The sequence below is a fragment of the Heterodontus francisci genome, chromosome 32, assembly GCF_036365525.1.
Source record: "Heterodontus francisci isolate sHetFra1 chromosome 32, sHetFra1.hap1, whole genome shotgun sequence".
Classification (NCBI taxonomy): Eukaryota; Metazoa; Chordata; class Chondrichthyes; order Heterodontiformes; family Heterodontidae; genus Heterodontus; species Heterodontus francisci.
Window position 1 is genome coordinate 12,601,755 of NC_090402.1, and position 21,189 is coordinate 12,622,943.

The window sequence follows — 21,189 nt, forward strand, 5'->3', positions numbered from 1 at the left end:
ATTTCTTTCATAAGAACATAACCATGTCGATTGACTCTGTGCCGTCTGAGCAGTACTGAGTACATGCCTCACAGTCACACTTCTCAACCTGCATGGAGCTGAAAGCAGACTTGCCAATGATTCAAGTCTCACTCGTTTAGAGTCGCCCTTGATCTGGTTTGGAAAACTCACCCTACTTTACCACCCTATCTGTCCTGTTGATTTTGATCACAAATTTCACTCCAAACTGCTCCCCGCTCTCGAGAGCATTGTGAAAAGGATGTGAAAGGGGTCAGCGTTTGTCCGCAAGGAAAGCTGGTGCCAGTCCTTACCCAACATCTCCATGGTTACCAGCAGACACTATTGGATGGTAAGGAACCTTGGCTTACCTGCCAGTCAAGGCACTGAGGTTAATCGCGGTTACCCCCCATTCCTTGCCCCAACTGACATGAGCAAACTCAACACTGATGGAGAATGGAAACTAGGATCTCACTGCTCACGAGAGGCTCCACCACTGCACCAGGCAGTGCATTTATTAAAGACTGAACCACTTGGTTTGGCTGTGATTCTCCCACATGACTGAACAGCACAAAGTCAGGATCTACACTTGTAGAAAGGTGACCTGTGAGATTAGATTTAGATTAGATTAGAGATACAGCACTGAAACAGGCCCTTCGGCCCACCGAGTCTGTGCCGAACATCAACCACCCATTTATACTAATCCTACACTAATCCCATATTGCTACCAAACATCCCCACCTGTCCCTATATTTCCCTACCACCTACCTACCTACACTAGTGACAATTTATAATGGCCAATTTACCTATCAACCTGCAAGTCTTTTGGCTTGTGGGAGGAAACCGGAGCACCCGGAGAAAACCCACGCAGACACAGGGAGAACTTGCAAACTCCACACAGGCAGTACCTGGAATCGAACCCGGGTCCCTGGAGCTGTGAAGGTGCGGTGCTAACCACTGCGCCACTGTGCCGCCCTAATGTAAAGAATGAAAAGAAAGACTTAAATTTATAGAGCACTTTTAATTTCTGAAGTGTAATCACTGTTGTAAAGCAGGAAACGTAGCTCGTAATGTAGCTTTCACAAACAGCAACATGATCATGGCCAGATAGTCTGGTTTTTTTTAAAAAAGTGGTGTTGGTTGAGGGATAAATATTGTCCATGACACTGGGGATAATTCCCCTGCTTGTCTTCTAAATAATGCTGTGGTATCTTTTACATCCAACTGAAAAGGCAGACGGGACCTCGGTTTAATGTCTCATCTGAAAGATACATTCAGATGGCAGTCTGCACATTGTACAATGAGGCCTAATAGACAGCAGGGGAGAACAGGCCAGGAAAATTCCAACACTGCCATGCAAATCCACTCCGTTTTGGAGAAAAATTCCAGGACCATGTAATCATTCCCATTTACTGGATAATCTTAGGATTCCCCATGAAGCATGTATTATTTATGAGGGATTACATACTGAGCCCGAGTTTCAGACTTGACAACCCTGTCAGTTCCACCACCGCGTAATTATTGCACTGGGCAGCGTGACTCCCTGGAGGATTCTGTGATCCTTTGTTCCAAGCGGAGTTTCTCTCTCTCCCACTCATCCCAATTAGAAGGAGCTGCAGGACACAGAGCATCGGAGCAGTAGCTGCAAGACAGGTACCTCATCAAGGCCTTTGATGGTGTCACAAACCCCAGAAGTAATGCTTGTGCTTTTTATAAGTGTGATTTGAACCCCAAATGAGGTTTGAATTTGCCACAAGATGCTTTTTAATAATATATACAGGACAATTCTCTATAATGTATACAATAACAACGACTTGTATTTATCTAGTGTTTTAAAGTAATAACCCATCCCAAAGCATTTCACAGGACCATAACAAAACAAAATATGACACCGAGTCACATAAGGAAATATTAGGTCAGATGTGGGTTTTAAGGAGGAAAGCAAGTGAGAGGCAGAGAGGTGCAGGGAGCGTATTCCAGAGCTCAGGGCCCAGGCAACTGAAGGCACAGTCAGCAATGATGGAGCCATTAAACTCAGGGATGCACAAGAGACCAGAATTAAAGGAGCACAAACGTCTCGGAGGGTTATGGGGGCTGGGAAAAATGACAGTGATAGGGAGGGGTGAGGGATTTGAAAACAAGGATGAGAATTTTAAAATCAAATATGTTGCTTGAGTGGGAGCTAATGTAGGACAGTGAGCACAGGGGTGATAGGGAAATGGTACTTGGTGCGAGTTAAGACACAGGCAGCAGAGTTTTGGATGACCTCAAGTTTACGGAGGATAGAATGTGAGATAAAGGCCTGCTACCCGACCGGAACAGACAACATGTGTCGGGTTCGGGTCCGGGTCCGGCATTCGGGCTCGGGCCGGGCTGTGTCGGACACGCTCTATCTCAGGTAAGTGGCTCCACTGTTAATTTAAGTTTTGGACGAGAAAGGTGGTTTTGCTAGTTATTTTAAGCTTGTGCAGATCAGCAACAAAGTGAAAAACGGAAGGTAAGTTAACTGATGGTTGGGTCGGGTCGGGTTTTTTTTTTGCAGACCTGAGCAAGCCTTTAAATGTGGGAAACCAGCTAGGAATGCGATGGAATAGTCAAGACTAGAGGTAATGAAGGCATGAATGAAGGCTTCAGCAGCAAGTGAGCTGAGACAGGGATGAAGTCAGGCGATGTTACGGAGATGGAAATAAGCAGTCTTAGTGGTGGTGTATTTGGCAGAAGTTCATCTTGGGGTCAAATGTGATACCAAGGTCGTGAACAGACTGGCTTAATCACAGACTGTAGCCAGGTAGAGCAATGGGGTCGGTAGCTAGGGAACGGAATTTGGAGTGGGAACAGACAACAGATAGAGTGATTATATATAGATAGTCATATCATATTAAAATATTGTAATGCTCTTGTGAAGCACCTTGGGATGTTTTATTACAGCTCAAATTGTGCCCATCCAAGTCAGACCATCGTCCACATACTGAACTCATGCCCTGAGATATCCATTCCTGGTGACATCACAACCATTCACACTGCATCTGCTGAAGCTGTTGAATGGGATCATTTACCTGAGAATAGACAGCGCCTTGGCTCAACATCTCAATTAAAAGGCAGCACCTCTGACAGTGCAGCACTCCCTCAGTACCGCACTGGACTTTCAACCTAGATTATGTCCTCAACTCAGAGGCAGAGCTAGCAACTGAGCTGAGCTGCCTTTCTGACATACAGTTCTTCTCCAGAATTATATTACCAATTTAGTATCCCATTAAAGTGAAACTACCGTTATATTCTGAATTTTAAAATCAATAAAGAACTATATTCTTTCGGATACTTCAAGATGAAAATTTGGCTCTTTGCCAGTGCATCTAAACCAGTTAAAGTGTGCAATTAAAAATCAGTTGTCTGCTTCCCACAGGCAAGGAGTGAGAGACAGGTCATGCTGCAGGGTGACTGTGTGTTGTGCTTTGTGAAAAGGACTATTCAATTCTAGCAGGCCTGACTATGTTGTTTATCTCTGTGGTTTTAATTTTCCAGTCGGGCTGCACTGTGAGGATTATGATACTGAAAACCTCTCTGCACCAAAAACCTGTGTTCATGGATTATATTTCCTCTCTTTATCTCCAGTTTTTTTTCCTCTGCTTCTGAAGGCAGTGATTTCCCGTTGGGGTACACTTCCACGGATGCTGGCTGCCTTTCAGCGCATTGTCCAAGTGACCATTTAGCAAGTGTTATCCCAGACATGGAGGTCTGGAACACTGGAGAAATGGCAAAGTTATAGCAGACGATCGCGAGAATCTCCACAGGTTCTCAACCTCTCGGTTTTAGAACAGCTTCAACTCAAATCTAATTGCAGCATCCACATCCATGTATTTTCCAGTAGAGATTTATCAGATAAAAACCAGCAGCAGGAAACCTGGCTCATTTTCCTCCCCAGGGGTATTGATAGGTTAGATAGGAAGAAACTTTTTGCCTTAGCGGAATCAGGGGGCATAGATTTAAGGTAAGGGGCAGGAGGTTTAGAGGGGATTTGGGGAATAATTTTTTCACTCAGAGGGGATTGGAATCTGGAACACACTGCCTGAAGGGGTGGTAGAGGCAGGAACCATCACAACATTTAAGAAGTATTTAGATGAGCTCTTGAAACGCCCATAGCATACAAGGCTACGGGCCAAGTGCTGGAAAATGGGATTAGAGTGCTTGATGGCCAGCACAGACAGGATGGACCGAAGGGCCGGTTTCCATGCTGTATAATTCATAGGCCTGCAGACTGATTTTACAGCCCTTATTGCCACCCTGGCTGTAACCAGGAGAGATCCCCCGGTGTGCTGGCCTACATTTATCCCTCAACCAATAACTAAAAACTAGATGGTCTGGTCATTTAGCTCATTGCTGTTTGTGGGAGTTTGCGGTGCACAAACTATCTGCAGCATTTCAAATAGTATTTTATTGATTGTAGAGCGTTTTAGGATGTTCTGAGGTGGTGCAAGATGCTATATAAATGCAAGTTCTTTATTGCTGCCTTTACCAACTAATAGCACAGATCAGTGTTTCAACCAGACTCCAAGACTGCCTGTCTGGCAGCATCTGTGGAAAGAGAAGCAGAGTTAACGTTTCGGGTCAGTGACCCTTCTTCGGAACCGATGAAGGGTCACTGACCCGAAACGTTAACTCTGCTTCTCTTTCCACAGATGCTGCCAGACCTGCTGAGTGGTTCCAGCATTTCTTGTTTTTATTTCAGATTTCCAGCATCCGCAGTATTTTGCTTTTATCCAAGACTGCATGGCTTGGCAACTCACTGGATAAATTTGCTAAAATCAAACCAGTCATGTTAAATATTTTTTCATGATGACAGTGCCCCTTTAAGAAGGTAACAGTGTAAACTTATTGAGTAAAATAATGTCACGGGAACACCAGCACCTCCAAGTCTCACACTATCTTGGGAATATATCACTGGTCTTGCAGCATCTTTGGGTCAAAATACTGGCATTCTCTCTCGAAAACCATTGTGGGAGCACCATCACAACAGTTACCATCTGCTCAAGGAGAGCTATTAATGTGGCTTTGCCAAGAATAATTAAAAAAAAAATCCAAGTTAATGAATGTTACAGCAAAACAGTGCTCTGATAATTTTCCTGCCTTCACATTAGCTGTGACCTTTGGCACAGTCCATGTTATTTACAGCTTCAACTCAAATCCACGAGAAGCCTTGTCTAACCCTTCCACTCTCTGGAGTGCCATAGCCCTTGATATAACCGACATTATTTATGACTCATTCACAAGAAGAGTGCTTTCCAAGACATGTACTGTGCATTCCTCCAGCTCTGGCCTCTTATGCATCCCCCACGCCCTTTACCTCATCTTTGGCAGCCGAGCCTAAGGCCTAAACTTTGTAAGTACGCCCCCTAAATCTCTCTCTCCTCCTTTAAAACCTATCCCTTTGACCAAACTTTTGGCCAACTGTCCTAATATCTCCGTAAGTGGCTCGGTGTCAAATTTTGTTTGACAATGCTCTTGCGACTATTTTACTAAGTTAAAGGTGCTACATAAATGCAAGTATTTATTGTCGTTGGAAAAAATATAGAAAAGCAGATCTGTCCTGTGAAGTGCCTAGGGTTGTTCTACTAGATTAAGGATGCTATATAAATAGAAGTTGTTGTTGCTGTGTCTCGCTGCCACACTTAATGTACCACACCTTCTGGCATTATACCCTATTCAGAAGCTATAAAAAGGAAAAAAGGACAAGCACCTCAAATCTGAATGGAGTACTTTACTTACTGAGAACGGCAACATAGTGGTTACGTGTCTGGACTAATGATCCAGCACATGAGTTCAAATTCCACCACAGCAGCTGAGGAATTCAAATTTAGTTAATTAAATAAATCTGGAATAAAAAGCTAGCATCAGTCATGATGGACCATGATACTATTGCATTGTCTTAAAAAACTTAACTGGTTCACTAATGTCCCTTGGGGAAGGAAATCTGCCATCCTTACCTGGTCTGGCCTACATGTGACTCCAGACCCACCACAATGTGGCTGACTCTTAATTTCCCTCTGAAATGCCTTAGCAAGCCACTCAGTTAGGGCAATCAGGGTTGGGCAATAGATGCTGGTCTTGCCTATATTCTGTGAATGTATTAAAAAACTCCACCGCCCTCAGTCCATGACCCTCAGCGTTTCGTTCAATTCAACCTCTCTACCATATGCCATCGTATACACTTTTGTGACACCTCTCTCCAGCAGCATTGCCTCAACCTACATTGTAGACAGTCCCAGTCCTCAGTTTTAGTTTCTTCTTCATCCCTCCCTTTAACAAATTATTTTTTCTCCTTCCTTTCAACTTGCAGAGACCCGAAGCTCAAGAATGCTCCTAAATGTAGATGCAACCCCCGTTCTCTCTCTCTCTCTTCACTTACTTCCAGCCCTCCTTCCTTTAATTCCATCCACCCACCTCCCAACACTTTCTGCCCATTTTTCACCAGCCCCCTCCTCCAACCTTTTCCCTTTCTAGTGGCGAGGAAAAAAAACCAGTCAACAATCTTTGTCTCTTCAGGAGTGAAGATTGGAGAGCGGTAAAAATAATCAGTAAACTTAGACTAAGGTGCCAAAAGAAGGTTTCAGTATCACTATTACTACAGTGCAGTCATAATGTTTTTACTGTATTTAGACTGGAAAATGAAAGCCACACAGGCCAACATCACACTCAAATCTGTCCTAAATGAAAAGTCCCCGTGTTAAAATAGAACAACCAAGCCAGCCCAGCGTGAACTGTCTATTGCACAATGTTTACGGTATTCTCTCTGATGAGTATCTACATAAAACACCCTCTTTATTACACATCCCTCACTGCTGTGCTCTGAGGTATAGTGACCTTTGACACCACAAGCACCATATCTCACACGAATAAACAATCCATAATCAGACACTCTGTGCTCGTCACCTGCTTCCTTTCCCATCCAAATCAGAAGAGGATTTGAACCCCTCTCCAGCCAGTCCCGGTGAGAGGTGGCTGGATTGTCAGCTCGGAATTCTGGGTTTATATTCGCCAGGATACCTCCACTTGGTGTGTGTGGGTGGCACCTCTTGTCGGAAGGGAAAGGCAGGAGGTCTTGTACTTATATAGCGCCTTTCACAACCTCAGGGCATTCCAAACTGCTTTCCAGCCAATCAAGTACTTCTGAAGTGTAGTCACTGTTGTAACGTAGGAAACACAGCAACCAATTTGCACACAGCAAGCTCCCACCTGTTTTGTGATGTTGATTGAGGGATAAATATTGTCCAAGACACCGGGGAGAACTCCCCTGCTCTTCTTCAAATAGTGCCATGGGATCTTTCATGTCCACCGGAGAGAACTTCAGTTTAACATCTCAGCCAAACAGCACTTCTGCCAGCACAGCACTCCCTCAGTACTGCACCGGAGCATCCACCTTGGTTTTTGTGCTCTGGTCCTGGAGTGGATTGAACCCATAACTTTCCGACTCTAAGGGAAGAGTGCAACCCACTGAACCACAGCTGACACCAATGCAAGCATTGTGGCAGCCCATAAAACACTCATGCAGTTTAGGACGAAGCACCCTGTCAAGCCAGCATAAAGATGATCATGGCCATGGAAGGACTGTTAATTAGCATGCAGATCCCTCCACTGCATCATACTATTCACCAGGGGAAAGAGTCTGAATATACAAAAAGAGCAACAGCCTGCTTTCGGTAGAACCTCCAAAGACAGTATCGCAAGGTTTTCATCCCCGTATTCTGTCAACATTCACCTCCTCACAGCAGAAAGCCCAAACCTCCTTTAAACATACATGCTAACCATCCCCATCTGAGGTGTTCCAAGAAACTGCGTACTTGCATTCATGGGTGAAAACACACGTGCACAAGTATCTTGTCTAAGCCACAACAGCAGCAGTGATCACTTACTGCACTAGTGCCAGTAGGTATGTGCTCGACAGGGGAGAGAAACAAGTGAAACTAGAGTAGGGAGGTCCCACGCATGGTGCTAGCAGCGGGACAATGGGTGGGGGCAGGGGGGAGAAGCAGGGAGTGTGCTTAGTGAAATTGGGAGGAAAAAGCTAGGAGCTGTGCTGCGGGAGTGGACCAAGAGAAAGGAGGGGAGAAGGGGGACAGTTAAACTGGGAGGAAAGGACCTTAACTGAGGGGGCAGAAGGAAGGAGAATGCCAGCATGAGCTGGGAGAGAGTGAAGAGTGCCAGCTTGAACTGGGGGAAGGATCACTTCTGGAAGCATAAAAGGGGAGGATTAGGAGATTTATATACATAAAGGATTATCAGAATATTGGCAATATTACCACAAGTGTTCGTTGAAGCCGATTCACTTGTAGGGGATTTTTTATTCTTTCATGGGAGCATCACTGGCAAGGTCAGCATTTGCTGTCCATCCCTAATTTCCTTTGAGAAAGTGCTGGTGAGCTGCCTTCTTGAACCGCTGCAGTCCATCTGGTTGGGAACTTGGCAGAGTGGATTTTCAAGGGTTTGAAAATTGGGTGGATTCTACAAGGGAGGGGTGATCCAACCTACTTAATTACTGCCTGGGGTTGAAGGTGAAAGTTACTCCCTCAGTGGAATTTGTTTTCTTTCTCGAGAGAGAGTTACAGAAACACTCGAGGAAGAAAAATACTGAAAGCGAGCAAGCAAAGAGCAGACAAGTGAAACTAGAGTAGGGAGGTCCCACGCATGGTGCTAGCAGTGGGACAATGGGTCGAAATGGGCTCGGTGTTTGGAATTCTGCAGTGATGTAGAGCTGCCCGAGCTTGGGACTCCAAGAACTGTGTGTGCCTCCAACTCTAGCCTCTGGTCCACCCACAATTTCCTTTGCTCCACCATTGGCAGCCTTGCCTTCAGCTATCCATGCCCCAAGCTCTAGAATTTCCTCTTCAAAACCTACCTCTTTGACCAAACCTTTGGTCATCTGCCCTAATATCTTCTTCTTTAGCTTAGTGTCAATTCTTAATCAGATTACACTCCTGTGAAACGCCTCGGGAAATTTTACTACATTAAAAGGCACTATATAAATGCAAGTTGTTGCAGATTTAAGGAACCGGCCTCTTCTCCATGCCTGCCTCTGCCTGAACCGGCTTCCCGGGATTAAACTCTCTTTGTAATTTTTCCTTCTTTTGCAAATCCTCCCCAATGGACAGCCCTTGCACCCAGACCACAACTTAACCAACCTCACGCTATGCCTTGCCGCTAACTTGCACTCCTGCCCTGCATGGCCCATACTAGGCCCAGACAATGTATGTAGCCAGACCAGCACCATCTCACTGTGGGCATCGTCATAGTTGTATACTGGCAGCGCTCATCCCAGCCTCACTGAACCCTGGGCAGAACCTGAGCTGGCCTGGTCCCACTGTTAGGAGGCTGGGGGCGGTGGATATCAGAGACAGTCGCAACTTTCAGTGGAGCGGGAGAGGGTTCAATTGAGGCGGCATTTCTGTCTGACAGGTGGGGGTGGAGTGGGATGTCGTTGGCGTTCAACCCAAGACTGGGTCTGGAACAGCCTCTTGCCTGACAGCAAAGTCAGTCGCGTCCTGTCTGAGAGCTTAGTCAGGTCAAGGGTCTTGAGAGAGGAGAGTCTGGCCAGGGTAGGACAGACTTGAACAGTACAGTCAGATGGGCAGCTGCTTGTTCAAGACTAAATGGTAAACCAAGGCTATAACATCAGCAAATAAGACAAGTCAGGGAGCAACGATATCAGCAAGGCACAGTACATGTAAATATACACTAGAGCAAGCAGCAGGAAATTACAGACAGATTTCAGAGAAAATTATATAAAGTTACTTCCAATAATATGATCTATTTATATGCAAAGATAAGTAATTTTATACAATTACACATACTTACCTTTATAGATAGTTGGAGATATTTCTGTAATTGGGTACATTTATATTTCCTGTCAAAACTCCCAAGACATTGCTCACTGTAAATCGCATGTTACTTTGTTTTATAGAGTCAGAGAGTTACATCCTATAACAGTGTATATCACAGTGTATAACAACAGAGAATCCTTGGCATCAGGTGGCAGGACCGTATCTCCAACACAGAAGTCCTCGAGGCGGCCAACATCCCCAGCTTATACACACTACTGAGTCAGCGGCGCTTGAGATGGCTTGGCCATGTGAGCCGCATGGAAGATGGCAGGATCCCCAAAGACACATTGTACAGCGAGCTCGCCACTGGTATCAGACCCACCGGCCGTCCATGTCTCCGCTTTAAAGACGTCTGCAAACGCGACATGACGTCCTGTGATATTGATCACAAGTCTTGGGAGTCAGTTGCCAGCGTTCGCCAGAGCTGGCGGGCAGCCATAAAGGCGGGGCTAAAGTGTGGTGAGTCGAAGAGACTTAGCAGTTGGCAGGAAAAAAGACAGAAGCGCAAGGGGAGAGCCAACTGTGTAACAGCCCCGACAAACAAATTTTTCTGCAGCACCTGTGGAAGAGTCCGTCGCTCTAGAATTGGCCTTTATAGCCACTCCAGGCGCTGCTCCACACACCACTGACCACCTCCAGGCGCGTATCCATTGTCTCTCGAGACAAGGAGGCCGAAGAAGAAAAACAACACAGTGTATGATTCGTCTGCTACAATGCAGAAAAGTTTATGCAGAAGAAACAAGCACAAAATGATGGTTTTTTGTCTAGATTGTGACAGAGCTGTGCCAGACATAAGAATCACACTCTTTCAGCTCAGAAGGCCCTTTGGCCTGTCGTGTCTGTGCTGGCCCTTTGCAATAGCAGTCGTGCTTAGTTCCCCCATCCCTGCTTTTTGTTCATAACCTTGTAAGTTCCTCATCCTCGAGTACCTGTCCAACTCCCTTTGAAAATTATCTATGGAATCAGCTTCCAGCACCTTTTCAGGGCAACTATTCCAGATCTTGACAACACAGAGTGAAAAACTTTCTCCTCATCTCCGCTCCGGATTTTTTGCCAATGATTTTAAATCTATGACCTCTGGTTATTGGACCATTCACCAGGGAGAATTGTTCTTTTCCTATCTACTCTATCAAACCCTCTCATCATCTTTAAAACCTCTATTAGATCAGCTCTTAACCTTTTCTGTTCCAAGGCAAACAGTCCAACCTTTTCCAAACTCTCCTCATAACTGAAGTCCCTCATCCCTGGGAACATTCTGGTAAACTTCCCCTGTACCCTTTCCAAGGCCTTTACATCTTTCCTGAAGTGTGGTGCCTAGAATGGTCCACGATACTCCAGCTGAGGCCTAACTAGCAATTATAAAGTTCTAGAATGATCTCTTTGCTTTTATATTTTCTTCCTCTATTTATAAATACAATTAACCCACATGCCTTTTTAAAAAAACACCGAATCAACTTGCTGTGTCACCTTTAAGGATTTGTGTATATGGACACTAAGGTCTGTCTGCTCATCTATACTTTTCAAAATTTATACTGGCTTTCCATAATAGTCCTCCCAATGTGGATCACTTCACTCTGCTCTGCATTGAACTCTATCTGTCATGCTTCTGTCCATTTCACCATCCTGTCCATATCATCCTGAAACCTGTAACTATCCTCACCACTATCTACTACTTTGCCAAGTTTCATCTCATCCGCAAACTTTAGAATGCTGCTCCCTGCATCTGAGTCTAGGTTGTTTAGGAAAATTGAACAGACTAACAGATCTAAAACTGACACTTGGGGAACACCACTGCAAATCGCCACCCAGTCTGAAAAACATCCATCCACCAGCACCTTTTGCCTCCTGTCACTGAGCCATTCTGCTACTTCCCCCTTAATTCCATGGGCTTCCATCTTCTTAATAAGCCTCCTGTGTAACACTGTCAAATGCCTTCCAAAGGCATGGGTTAATTCAGGAGAGCCAGCATGGACTTGTTAAAGGCAAATTGCAACATCTACTACACTGCCCTGATCAACCTTCTGTGTTACCTCAACGAATACAATCAAGTTAGTCAGATGCAATTTGCCTTTAACATGTCCATGCTGGCTCTCCTGAATTAACCCATGCCTTATGAAATGAAAGTTTATTTTGTTCCTGATAATGGTTTCCAATACCTTCCTCACCACCGATGTTAAGCTGACAAGTCTGTAGTTTGCTCTGAGATATAAATCTCCCTCCATCCTGAGTTGACATCTAGCAGGATGCTGGCGTCTGGTCCATGAGTGATACTCATCATATGAATTGTGGGAGCCGATAAAATCCTCGCCCCACCATGTCGGCTGGTATCAAAGATGGTTATGGCTGTGGAGATGTGCTCAGGTCTGACAGAGTCTTAAACATCATGCAGATCCTTTCACAATTTCAGACTAAAGATAGGACAACAACAAATATAACACATCCACTTCAGACACTCATCTATTCTATTTATTTACATGGGACAGGATCAAATGGGCATCTTAGATCTTATATCACTCATTTCCTCGGTGAATAAAATAACCTCTTCCCTTAATTTCCCCAGGACTATTCCCAACTGATGTAACTTTAATACAAGTTCAGCGGCAAAACCTGTCCCAAGCAAATCCCCGCTCGTAATGTTCCTTTTTCTTAAAATTTGTGTGGATTGTCTTCAATGCTCTGTCTACATTAACAAGGTGCATTTACATAGCACCATTAATGTAGTAAGACATCTCAAGGCGCTTCACAGGAATGTTATCGGACAGAATTGTGGCAGACAGAGTAACATAAGGAGATATTTGGACAGGTCAGCAAAAGCTTGGTCAAAGAGGTTGGTTTTAAGGAGCGGCTGAAAGAAAGAGAGAGAGAGAGAGAGAGGTGGAGAGGTTTAGAGAGGGCATTCTAGAGCTTAAAGCCTAGACAACTGTCTCTGGGGTCTTGCTCAGCTCTATGTGACTCCAGTTTTTTTTTGCCAACCTCCAATACCCACCAGGTGGGAGGGGGCGGGTCCAGCAGGAGGAGACTCAAACACCACAATCGTCTCTTCATCCCTGCCACAAATTTGAGTCATTCCTCGCGGATTTTGGAGTGGGATTAGGGGTGGGGGTTTTGGGAGGAGGAGTAGCATTCCTTACACTTGCTCCGACTTTAACTGTTGGGCGATGGACATCAAAGGCAGCTGCGTTCTCGATGGTTTTACACCGAGAAATGAAGAGAGCAGACTTAAAAATGTACAAATCCGCACCCCCACCATACAATCTCCTTAGCAACTACTTGTATTTATATTACACCCTTAACATGGTAAAACATCCCAAAGTGGTTTCACAGGAGTGTTAACGACCAAGGTTTAACGCCCTGTATAAATCGGTGGACGTGTTAATAACATGATTCTTCCTTTGATGTTGCTGCAGTTCCTCCCCCAGCACACCCCAGGGTTAAATTAAAAGCTGAAAGTATAATTCTCTCTCTACTGTAAAAGGTGATAAATCTTGAATGCAAAACACTGTGGGGCCCATAGAATGGGGAAGCACTGTTAAGCAAACTGTGGTTCAATAGAATCCAATTTTTGCTTGTACAGGTTGCTCAGCTCCCTCCTCCTCCTGCTGTCAGTATTCCCTGATCTAGGCGTGCATGAGATAGACCCGGTGCTGAATTTCTCCAAAGACTTCGGGCTAGTGTGAACTGGGACAGAGGACTTTCAACCCAGTAGCAAAGGGAGATTTGGAAATTGACTTACCAAACCATTGAGCAGGTCAAACATACAGACTTTGACAGGCTGCGCCAGTGCTGTTTGAAGATTAAAGAGCGATTTTGTCTCCATTTCCTTCTCCCTCTCTTGTGCTGCAAATAACTGAATCTTCAGCCGTACTTCACATGCTTGTTTCCAAGCATTCACGTTGTGAGCTGCACAGGGACCTCCGTGACCGGTGACTGACTGGAGGAAATTCCCCCACTTTCTATTTCGCACTGAATTTGGCGGATGCTGTGACAAAGCTTCCTTCCTTTCAACTCCTGCTTCACTGCAGCTCTCAGCTAGCTAGCTTGTCGCCCTCCCTTATCATGCTGCAACATGCTCCCAGATTTGCATCTTGCTGACAAGTAACACTCAGATCTCATAACAATGCACGATACACAGTTCATTCCCATTCTTGACTGACTGTAGTAGCTCATCTATACTCTGAGATTGCTATCACTCAAATCGAATAAGTTACATCTAGCTGATATGTTGCTCTGTTTCTCTTGAAACAATTGCCTGCAAGAGTGCCCGTATAGAGAAAAGAAAGACGTGCATTTATATAGCGCCTTTCACGGCCTCAGGCAGTCCCAAGGCCCCTTCACAGCCAATGATGTACTTTTGAAGTGTAGTCACTGGTGTAATGTAGGATGTGGGGGCAGCTAATTTGTGCACAGCAAGTTCTCACAAACAGCAATGTGATATGACCACATTTTCCATTTCAGATGCTAGGTGAGGGATAAATACTGGCCCCAATACCAGAAAAAAACAGCCCCTGTTCTTTTCTAAATAGTGCCCCAGGATTTTCACTGTCCACCCGAGACAGCAACTGTCCTGGTGCAGATCTGAGGGAGTGCTGCATTGTCAGAGGTGCAGTCTTTCAGATGAGACATTAAACCTGTCTGCCCTCTCATATGGAGGTAAAAGATCCCATGGCTACTAGTTTGAGGAAGAGCAGGCGTGTTATGCCTGGTGTCCTGGGCCAACATTTATCTCTCAATCAAAATCACAAGAACAGATTATCTGGCTATTATCGCATGGCCATTTCTGGGAGCTTGCTGTGCACAAATTGGCTGCCACATTTCCAACAATACAACAGTAACTACACTAAAAAAGACTTAATTGACCGTAAAACGCTATGAAATGTCCTGTGGTTGTCAAAGGCACTATATAAGTTTAAGCCTTTTTTAAAAAATGGGTCTCTGGGTCACCCTGTTCCACTTGCTATGGGTAAAGACATGGCTACCAATAGTGGGGTGAGGGGAGGGAGAATGCACAAAAGGCGAGAGTCAGTAGAAGGAAAAGACACGAAGAGAGAAAAACGGCAATGCAAACACGCGAGGAGCAGGTAAGAGAATGAACAGATGCTGCAATTTACTGTAGGCAACACAATAGCACATTGAATGGTTTTTTAAAATATTGTTGCGACTGAGGTGGGAGGAGTGCACTGTTTTTTCTAGTTCCACTTCTCCACAGGTCACAACATATATCTAAATGTTTACCCAGTTACCAATGCGGTCAATCATATATTCTACTCTTCATCCCAGAATAAAATACACCAGCCAGCTTTCTTCAATGAACAACAAAATGATCGGTTTATTACAAAACAAGACTTATTCAGTAAAGGAGCAAAGCATTAACAGATTGGAATATGAAAGTTCCCTTTCTAAAGACCTAACACACACACACACACTGGTTAAAGAAAAATAACGAAATTTTCTCTGTAGAGCTCTTTTACAAAAAAAGACAAAACAAGAATACTTTGGCCAAATACTTGTTAATGCTTGAAGAAAAAAAAGATATGGAAGGATGTCAGTTGTCCCTTTTTGTCTGGCGGCCGGGTATACGGAGATGGGTCACTGGGATCTTTTCAGAAGCAGTTCGTTCTGGAGATGTTGAGAATGAGACTGGTAGGCTTTCCAGTAGAAATGTGGCATCAGGGGTTTCAGTTAGCAGTCTGGATTCACAGGGTTTTTTCAAAGAGGTATAGAAAGAGGAGCTGACGCCCTGGATTTCTCAGGGTCTCTTAGAGAGCTGCAGGGAAGATGAGCTTGGGTTTTTTTCAGCAGGCTACAAAACCAATTGCTTTTCAACACTCTCCACATCCCAACTGAACCATATCTCAGAAGCAAAACCACCCCCTGACCCTCATAAATCTTGACACGTTACTTCTCTGTAAATATCTCCCCAAGTTACCAAGGTTTCTGTTGGTTTATTTATCTTAAGGCATGCGATAGCCAGTAAAGGTGGTTTTCAAACACATCTCAAGTGTCCTTTCAGTGAACTTTCAACAAAAAAACTAAGTCTAGCATCTATGAAATCTTCAGCCTCCACAATGAATCCATTTCCACAATTTAAATAAGTCATCAAAAAATATTTGACAAAAAAATAGAAGCACTTTCCTAACAATATGTTCAATGATACAACAAAATATAGTGTGCAGCCATTGGCCTTGACTAAAGAAAACACAAGACTTGTGAAAGAAAAGTATAATTGACAAATAGTCTTCAGATTGACTTATTAAAATACAGATTCAGACTAGATGTGGATGATGGGTAGACCAGCAGAGTTTATTGATTTAACTCACTCTGACTCCGAGCCACTTTCAATCCAATATTGACAATGTGTCATTTTGTATCCTCATCTGGCTGGAAAAACAAGCTCTAATACTTAAGAGAATAAAATGATTTACTCCAGACAGGGATAGAACACAATAACACATTGGATTGGTACAGACAAGAATTTAAGCCTGCAAAAGATTGGTTAACACTTTGTGTATCCCCCTTCATCGGAACTTGAAATGTTAACATATCTCTTCTCTATTAGATAACAGGCCTGTTGTGAATTTCCAGCATTCTCTTGGGTTTTGTTTTTGTTTTTACAAATCTATCGAGGCAGCCAGCTTGGTCTGGTGTCAGCCCAATAATACTGAAGCCCTTCTCCTAACAGGGTTACTGAATAGAATTACATAGAATTTACAGCACAGGAACAGGCCATTTGGCCCAAATGAACTATGCCAGTGTTTAAGCACCACACCAGCCTTCTCCTATCCTATCCCTCTCCCTCATGTTTTCATCTTTCATCGTGTTTTAAACATTGCCTCCTTGTGGTAGCAAGTTCCACATTCTCACCACTCTCTGGCCGAAGAAATTACTCCTGAATTTCCAACTGGATTTATTAGTGACTGTCTTATATTTATGCCCCCTAGTTTTGGACTCCCTACAAGCAGAAACATCTCTATGTCCACCCTGTCAAACCCTTCCACCCCCTCAATTCAGCCTTCCCTCTTCCAGAGGGAACCTCTCAGTTCCGGGGGCAATAGTGGATGCAGTTCAGGTCAGCAGTGGCGGGGAAAGTAAGTGTGCATCCATTCACCACCACAAAACTTTGACCTAAAGTATGCAAGAGTTGTTTGGCAAGACGGTACATGGTGGCAGGTACTGTCTCTGTAAAGTAAATGAAGTGCACCGAGCAGGATTGTGTCCTTGATAGAGCTTCACAGAGCGGCCTCTTCCAAAAGTAAAACATTTCGTGAAACTCCACAGTCAAATGACACGGTTCCTTTAAAATGCCACGGATTCCTGTGAAGATAACTTTTAGATTTTTATAAATGGACAAACAGATTGAATTCAGATAAAACTTGGCTACTGTTGCTATGTAAAATGAGCCACACTTGTTTATGACAAGTATCTGCGTGTTTCCTCATTTCCTTATTGGAGGCTGATGGATTTAGAGGTTAAAGTTCAGAAACATTCCTCAGCTGCTGCTGCAAAACAAAAAGCAACCTACTCAGAAAATTATGTTTGGCCCTTTTTGACACTTGGTTGCCGTGGTTACAGGGCCAATCGCATTAACAAAGCTCCTTGAAGCGAAAAACATAAATCATGTCCCTGCCTTTTCTTGGAACTTCAAAATTACTTTAATCCTGAAAATTGTTAATGAATACTAGTCCATCCCTCCCCCAGCTCTGATTGGGCGATCCAGGTATCAGCTATGGCTCAATGGGTTGCACTCTCTCCTGTGTATTGGGAAAGTTGTGAGTTCAAATCCCACTCTGGAAAACTGAGCACAAAACTCAGGCTGATACTCCAGTGCAATATTGAGGGAATGCTGTATTGTCAGTGGTGCTGTCTTTCAGTGGTTATGTTAAACTGAAGCCCCATATGCTCTTACAGACATTTATAAAGGATGGTACTATATTCTCAAGCAGGGGATGTGCCTTAGTACCATGGCCAATACACATCCCTCAGCCAATACTAAAGTCAGATGATGTAGTCATTATCACATTGCTGTTTGTGGGATCTTGCTGTGTGCAAATTGGCTGCAGTGTTTCCTACATTATAACAGTGACCATGTTAGTTTTAAAAACTATTTCATTGAGTGTAAAACACTCTGGGAGGTCCTGAGGTTGGGGAAGGTGCTATATAAACACAATTTCTTTTATTTCCTTTCCTGAATTCTCTGCATTTTTTGTTTCCCACCTTTCTCTATTATTAGGCACAGAAAGTATTTTATGACAGTGTTTCTTGATAATTTAATAAGATTTTCTGGCACTAAAATTTTATCGTGCAATATTATCATATGAACACAGAGCTGGGGTCAGATTCTTCCAATCTATTTGTGGAATTTGAGATAATCTCCCAGTGAAACTGGTTAATAAGAAAGAACTTACATTTATATAGCACCTTTCATGACCTCAGGATGTCCTAAAGCACATTACAGCTAATGAGGTACTTTTAAAGTGTAGTCACTGTTGTAATGTAGGAAACACGGCTGCCAATTTGTGCACAGCAAGATCCCACAAACAGCCAGGTGACAATGACCGGATAATCCGTTTTTGATTGAGGGATAAATATTGGCCAGGACAAAAACAAGAACTCCCCTGTTCTTCTTCAAATAGTAACCATGGGTACCTATTACATCCACCTGACAGGGCAGACAGGGCCTAAGTTTAAAATCTCATCTGAAAGACAGCACCTCTGACAGTACAGCACTCCTTCAGTATTGCGCTGGAGTGTCAGTCTAGATTATGTGTTCAAAGTTTCTGGAGCATGACTTCAACCCACAACCTCTGACTCAGATGAGAATGTTACCCACTGCACCACAGCTGGATTCCTCCCTACATTCTCACTGTGTTTGAATCTTGTAGCATGGGACCTGTCGGCACTCTCTAACAATTTATCTTAACTGGAAGGTGCTGCCGAGGATGGGGTTTTGGTTGGGGTCGGGGGAAGTGGAGTCCCCTTCAACACCTTTTAAGCTTGGCTTGACACCGCACTGTGGTATCAACCCAAGTTCCACTGTAAAATCTCATGTTGCCTTTCACTGGCGGTTGGTCAGGCAGCAATTTTAACATTGCGGTCACAGCACCCTTGCTCTTTCCTAAGACCAAGAAATATAGAACTTACCCCCTCCACCCCCATTTGCCCACCACTCTTCTCTCCTATAATCAGCGAGCCTTTAAAACATAACCCCTACTTTTTTGCTCTACACTGCCTTTTATAAAGTTTCTGGACTTTATATGAATGCAAGTTTGCTGCTGAACTCCTCTTTCCAACCCTGGTGATGACCTCTTGTGGGTTTTGATCCTACACCTGTGTTTTGAGGGGGCAAACTTAAAACTATGAATTATAATAAACACCCTTGCCATTGGATTAACATCACATCATCACAAAGGACTAACCCGTCTGTGGAATAGTCTCTCGTTATTCTTACTTCACAAGGGGCAAAACCGCCTTTACTTTTTCTAACAAGTAATCAAGTACCAAATGCTTGAAAAGGGGAAGAGAAAAGTTGTAACATCATTGTACCAGCTGACTGATGTGTTCGGATTGAGTGGCGCTCTGAGGTTCATGGAAGAGCAGCCTTATAACTCGTTTTCTGTCATGTATTCCTCAAGGCTGCTGCTCCTGTTGGTAGCATTTTGGCACCTGAGTCAGGAGACAGTCCGTGGGTTCAAATCCCACACCGGGACTTGGGCCTAAAATCTAGGCTGCCCATTCCAGTGCAGCACTGACGGAATGCTCCATTATTCTTTGGGTGAGAGTTGGATTGAAAGGAAAGACCCCCAGCAATGCTTGGAGGGGAGAGAGAAATGTTTTGCCCCCTGGTCAATCAATACCATTAAGCTTAGGAACATTGAATGGTAACAGTACAAATGGAGGCCATTCAGCCCATTATATCATGCCAGCTCTCTGCAACAGCGACTCAGCTAGTCCCACTCCAAGGCCCACATATTTTTCCCCTGCGGATAATTATCCAATTCTGTTTTGAAAGCCCCGATTTATCTGCCTCCACCACACTCTCAGGTAATCCATTCCAGATCCTAACCACTCGCTGCATAAAGAGGTTTTTCCTCATTAGGCTCTTTGAGCCTGTTCTGCCATTCAATGAGATCATGGGCTGATCTGTGACCTAAATCCATATACCCGTCTTTGCCCCATATCTCTTAATACCTTTAAAATCTATCAATCTGATATAAAATTAACAATTGCTAGCAAAACAAGCGCAGATTAACTGGTTGTTCACCTTAAGCCCATTAGTGGGATCTTGTTGTGCAAAATGGCAAGCATATTTGCCTACACAACAGCAGCCAATGTAACTCATTGCATGTAAAGTGATTTGAGACCTCCTGGTGAGGCTTTGGGGGTGGGGAGGGGAAGAGAGCATGTAATTAGGTACTCTAGAAATTTCGCAATTGTTTCCACCCAACTTTATTAGACTGGGAGGTGGGTTTTCACTGTTTCTGCTTTGCCACTTATTTCCTTTGAAGGATTAAAATGAGGTGAGTAATTGGCCCTATGGCTCAGTGGGTAAATTCGTCATGTGATGCTGGAATGAACTATTAGCAATTGATGAACCTTGGCACTGATTGCCCGCTGGCTATGAGGAGTGAAGGATAGGATTCCCAAGCCTAACCCGTTCTGACTCAGTGATCGCTGTATAACAGTTGGATGAGCAACTCTAAAGCTGGTTGTTCATTTATCCCCCTCACCAGGTTGCGTTTACTCATTCGAGGCAGTACCAAGATCAAGTTTCAATGAGCTGGTTCTCATATGGGTCCCGGAGGATCATTCATTGCTGCTTCATCAAAACTGTTGTAAAATGAAATGTTATGACTATTGTTTAATGCTTTTCATTATTTTTCGCAATTTTACTCAGAGAGGAAGTGTGTGTAATCTTGTACATTCTCTCTCGTTCCTATTCAATCTGTCAGAAAATCCTATTACTTCTCTTTTCCATTGGAATCAGCTGACTTGGGTACGTGTCCATTGTCAGCATCATTGCAGTCAATTATTCCCAATCTCACTCCCCTTACATAAACCCTGTCATTTGTTTTCAAGTTGGTTCACTGGCAACAGTCTCCCTCCCCGGCCCCCCCCTTCCCCCACCGCCCCCCCCCCCCAATTTTGGTATGATGTACATGTCACCACCTGTAGAGATTTTAAGCCCTGTCTCATGCTATTGGCAATTCAACAGCTGTTGGTTTACTCTGAACTCCCAGATTTGAAATGAGTTAAAAGTCTGTTGACATACTGAAATATTTTCCATGCAATGCCAACTTAACAACCAGTTAAAAATACCACTCGG

The 21,189-nt window shown here is 44.0% G+C and overlaps 1 protein-coding gene across 1 annotated transcript in view; it reads right to left on the reverse strand.

Annotated features, from left to right (window-relative positions):
• LOC137347636 (ral guanine nucleotide dissociation stimulator-like) overlaps positions 1 to 13,894 on the reverse strand; it is a 103,607-nt gene extending 89,713 nt beyond the window's left edge. The window contains exon 1 of the mRNA XM_068012251.1: positions 13,603 to 13,894. Coding sequence (XP_067868352.1) covers positions 13,603 to 13,686 — 84 coding nt within the window. The 5' untranslated portion in view covers positions 13,687 to 13,894. The remainder of the gene's footprint in view (positions 1 to 13,602) is intronic.
• Between the last annotated feature and the right edge of the window lie 7,295 nt (positions 13,895 to 21,189).